This window comes from Drosophila rhopaloa, unplaced genomic scaffold (genome assembly GCF_018152115.1).
Source record: "Drosophila rhopaloa isolate 14029-0021.01 unplaced genomic scaffold, ASM1815211v1 contig_2, whole genome shotgun sequence".
NCBI classification, from domain to species: domain Eukaryota; kingdom Metazoa; phylum Arthropoda; class Insecta; order Diptera; family Drosophilidae; genus Drosophila; species Drosophila rhopaloa.
In genome coordinates this window covers 22,500,714-22,505,703 of record NW_025335083.1, presented here as the reverse complement: position 1 = coordinate 22,505,703, position 4,990 = coordinate 22,500,714, and the positions used below count along the sequence as shown (strand labels likewise).

General features: G+C 40.1%; 1 protein-coding gene across 1 annotated transcript; it reads left to right on the top strand.

The window, feature by feature from the left end:
- Nucleotides 1-2,889: 2,889 nt before the first annotated feature.
- On the top strand, nt 2,890-4,085 carry LOC108052128 (targeting protein for Xklp2 homolog). The gene is made up of 2 exons (XM_017134453.1): nt 2,890-3,259; nt 3,424-4,085. Exons 1-2 carry the CDS (start codon nt 2,966-2,968, stop codon nt 3,976-3,978), a joined length of 849 nt encoding a protein of 282 aa, XP_016989942.1. The 5' UTR covers nt 2,890-2,965; the 3' UTR covers nt 3,979-4,085.
- Nucleotides 4,086-4,990: the final 905 nt, after the last annotated feature.

The window sequence follows — 4,990 nt, the reverse complement described above, 5'->3', positions numbered from 1 at the left end:
TAAATTTGCATTTCGCTGACCAACGCCCTTTCTATTAGTTGCCATAAATATAATCCAAGCCGAGCAATATCATAAATATTCAAACTAAATACTCTAATGTCAACACCTCACGAATCAGCTTTTGAGGGAGTGCCATCGAAATATTCCTATTTCTGCCGGAATTGATGTCCCCAACAAACATTTTAATCGATTCTTTACCGCCTTTCAGCACGAACACTTTCCGTCTGCTGTGCATAAATTAAAGTCGTAATGGACAATCAATAATTATGATTGACAATACGGTCGCTGTCGCATATATTCATTAATTGATGGCCTGACACATTTCATTTCAGTGCTGCAAGTCCGCAATTGAATTGCGTTTGTTTGGTTTTGTTGGATTGGCGACTGGCGTAAACATATCGATAAATAAATTTGCAATTCATTTTGTCGACATGTAAAATGTCGTGTGGCGAAAAACGGCTTTATTGAAAGTGCTTAAAAAAGATTTGCAGCCTAAATAATGTGAAAAATGCATAAACCGCAGCGTTTAATAATTCGACAAAAATGCAAGAAATAAAGGAAAATAAAAATTGAATATGTGGATATGTGATATCCTGTAATTTTTTTCATAACTATATATAACTTATTTGATTTGTGAATTAAGAATATTTTGTCTCATTTATGAAGACAGAATTTAAAAAAAATTAGTTGTAATATTTATAAAAAACTAATAGTTTTCGGTTTTGTAGTAATACGTTTCTCAGAGAAATAAAATTAATTACCAGAATTTTAAAAGAGAATCCATTCGACTAATGCAATAAAAATTTTTACAAGCCATTACCCTTTCTCATATAAATTTAAATGAATATTTTTAGAGCGGCACAACCATTTCTTTTTTAATTTGGAGAGGCACTCCTCCATTTAGTTTAAAGTTGCTTTTCTGTTGAGTTAACTGCTCAATAATAATGCTTTTGTGTGGCAGGATGTGCACATTCGGGAACAACAGCGACACACATGGCCACACACACGACAGACCCGAATAAACAATTTTAATAATTTCGTTTTATGAAAATTGCGCTCGGGTTAAATGATTCGAGAGGAATGTGGGTACAGGAAAAGTCGTAGCGTTTAATGTTTTGCACGGCAAAACTGTTCGCATGGCTGGCGGCATTGTTCCGCCCACATACCGCCCTCTGGCTCAAATTTCAATCATTCTGGAAACTCGGAAACCTTTGACCCGCCCCGAAACTGGACCCAATCCAATCAGCACAAGTCGCTGCTGCAAATCTCTTTTAAATGAGCCACTAATTGCGAACTGAAAGATAATACACAAAGACCTAGAGCCCAGACCCCAGCTACAAACTAATCAGGACAGGACTGGGTTTGCTGAAACGAAATGGGGGCAAAAAAAAATTCTCTAGTTAAAGGAGCAATTATCGCAGAGATAGGAGGAACGAGTTTTTGTTTTGCGGCAAGTTTCGAGCTTAACTTTTGCTCTCTGTTTGTGAGGCACGTTTATCAGTCGGTAAGTTTTTCCCACTACTCCTAACTCGCTCTCCCCTTTTGTTAACTTTTCGCCTTACTAATGTCTATCAGAGATATAAGGCCAAACTTTTATTTTGTAAGCAATGTCGGCTATCTGGCGGAGCTTTTAAAAAGTTACCAGCACATATGCTGGATCCCTCACAGATCCACTTCCATGTATTTACATAGTTCTAATCAGGGTGGGTGATTTGCAGGAAGCTTCCAACTCGGCTCGAGTGGATTATGGCACATGTCTGGCCACAAACTTCAAGGCAACTTGTTGTGGTTAATCAAAAATTTGTGCTAGATTAGCAAACTTTTACATCTTTCACTGCGAGAGTGTGAAAACAGAATTGATGAGTCGCAAAAGTACTCTTAATAACATCAACACGATTCAATAAATATACAAGATTGAACATTTCGACCGAAATATAGTTTTTAATATATTTAGCTTATATCATTTGTATTTAATATCAGCTATTTATTAACAAAAAAATATAGATAAAAAAACCAAAGCTTCATTTTTGTTTACAGGACTTTTTAGTCTGGTACTTAAAATATTTTTTTTCTATTCAACATAGTTTTAGTTAATAACTTCTACTTTGTATATAGTTTTAATTAATAAATTCCATGTTGAATGGAGTATTTACACAGTGAAATGGTTTGAGTCCCACCTGAAAATCAATTAACGAACTATTTTACTGTGTTTTCAAACTGTTTGCAATCATTAGCTGGGCCGGATTAAAATATACACACAATTCGCACTTTCATATTCCATCTCTTAATCAATTTAATTATAGAGAACCTTTTTAATGAAATCCAACGAAATCAGTTGCTGAAAATTAAATTTCTACCGCACAGCGATGCAAAAAGGAAAAAATGTTAAATTTAATTTGATTTATTTGCAGTGCTCGCTTTGAAGTTGTCGTTCAAATGAAGGGGACTCGGGAATTGGGGACTGGAGATTGGAGATTGGGGATGAAGGTACAGGTACAGGAACAGGATACACAGCTAGATTGTGTATGATGAGATTATTTGAATTACCTTTGCAATCAAATTGACACCACATAGACGTCCCGGACTGACAAGGACAGACAGTTGGACAGGAAACTGACAGCGTCAACCGAAAGGTGCTGCCACGCCCCCTCGTCCTCAGCGCCCCCTGTTTGGAAGTGCAGCAGCCGGTTGGGAGCGGAAACTGCAGACAGTCCCGACCATTCGTAGTACTACTGGCCAAGTGTCAGTCGGAATACTTTACATTATTTATGCCAGCACGTCCAAAGGAAATTTTCACTAATGCCCAAACATTTTCACCTGAAACTCGGGGCTCAGAGTAGGCCGATAATTCAATGTATGTATGTAGCTGGAATTCCATCCACTCCACATTAGCTGCCATCACCGACGACAGCACGACGTAGCACATTCCGGAATTAGTACGTACATAATAATAATAATCATCATAATGTCGGATTCGAAAATGGAGTACAACTGGGGCGATTTGGGTGTGCCGCAGTTGGACGGCTTTGCATCCGAAATATCCGAGTGGTCGAGCAAGGATGACATCTTCATCACGGCCACCGAGGAACTGCCCAGCCTCCAAATGCACCGGGAGCAGGTGGAGCAGATCCAGCGACGTGGCAGCCTCATCCTCAGCCAGGCCCAGCAGCATTCCCAGGTGTTGGTGGGCAATCTGTTCAAGAATCTGAGAATTACCGGCAAGAAGCCCATATTTCCTTCCCAGGTGTCCGCTCCGAAGGTATGGTTTTACTAATTTTCAACTGAGGCTTATTTTGAGTATTTAAAAACTGGAAAATTTCGATTACAAAGTTATAAATAATTAAATAAGTTTTAAGGAAAACTAATTTGAGCAATTCGTTAACTTTTGTTGTATATTTTTGTTAATTCCTAAACCCCAACTAGGCCTATCGCTTCAAGGACATCTATTCAAGCCGCAAGGACCAGCTAATCCGCGACTGTGTGGAGCAGGAGCGTAAGCTGCGTGAGTTCCGCAGTCGACCTATGCCTGATTTTCGGCAGGTGCACGAACGCCAGGCCATGAAGGTGCCCATTCATCGGGTCACCTGTCCGGTGACCCCAAATGTGCTGAAGAATTCGTTGCAAGTGGAACAAAGGCGCCGTTTAAAAGTGGAGCAGCTGCAAAAGGAGCAGGAACAGGAGAACAAAAAGCGTTTTCCAAGGGCCAAGCCCATTCCACTGAGCAGTCGGCAGGCCTTGAAGCCGCTGAATCTTCAATCGTGTACTAGTCAGGTGAAAATTGAGCCCTTTAATCTCTCCTCCGAACTGCGTGTTCAGCAGCGGCGCATCTATAATGTCAAGAATTCCATGGCCCAGGACGCGAAACGCCGGGAACTGGAGGAGCAGCGTCAGCGGGCGGAGCGGGAGGCTTACCAAAAGCAGCGCCAACTAACCAAGTTCCGAGCTCGACCCAACCCATTTGCACTCAGCGCACGTTGACCAGGGAGTTTCCTCTTATTGTACTTTTTTTTTAATTTGGTTTCGATTTTTTGTTGCAAATTTGTTTTGTTCAAAGAAATTAAATTACTATAATCACCAGCAAGTAACCACCGAAGCAAACTTACACTTGAGGGCAAAGAAATAGCGTTCCAGAGGAATTTTTTTAAAATTCATTATTTTAGGTAGAATAATATTACACTTTTAAATGCAATTTTTTTTCATTTACTTGAATTGACATTTACAGAAAAAGATTCAATAATGCATCTTATAATATTATATATCTTTATCTAAAAATACAGTAGTAACAGTAAAGTAATTTAATTTATGTATGGACTTACACGCTATATGATAAAAACCATTTCTATTAATCTATTTTTATTTTTTTGTTAGTCCTATTCCTGGGCCCTCTGTTGTAGCTGTGCATGTGTATGGATACGAACATTCAATTTGTTCATTTAAAATGGTTTAGGTCGGTGGCTCCATCAATCAAGTGGTCCTGCCCCCAATCCACCTATCGGTACATATATATATATTCCCTGCCCGAGATCCGATCCAATCCAGTCCGCAGGGCAACGCCCACGTGTTCCACTACAAACAATTTGTTGTAAGTGTATCAATTGATGCGCCTGCATGTGTGTGGGTCCTGGTGGGTGTGCGTCAGTGTGAGTCACATAATCAAAAGCACAAATACTAAAACAAGCACTCAAACTGTCAAAGCGATGATTGATAGTGTTGACATTCGCTTTTTGGCTCCAGCCATCAGCCATAGGATCTGACTTTTTGTGCACTGAGCTCCTGTTAATGGGACGTTTTGGCGGCGGCCTCGTCCTTTCAAAAGATTCCATCCCCACATCTCCCTAGTCCCCGAGAACCCCTCACAAATCCCCTATTCCGCCGCCAGATCATCACCGTGTGTGTATGGCTGGATGATGAATTGCATTGCATGTGTTTATCGAGGTACACTGAAACAGGTATTTATTGCAAATTTGCCTAGCAGGTTTAAAGGTGAGCA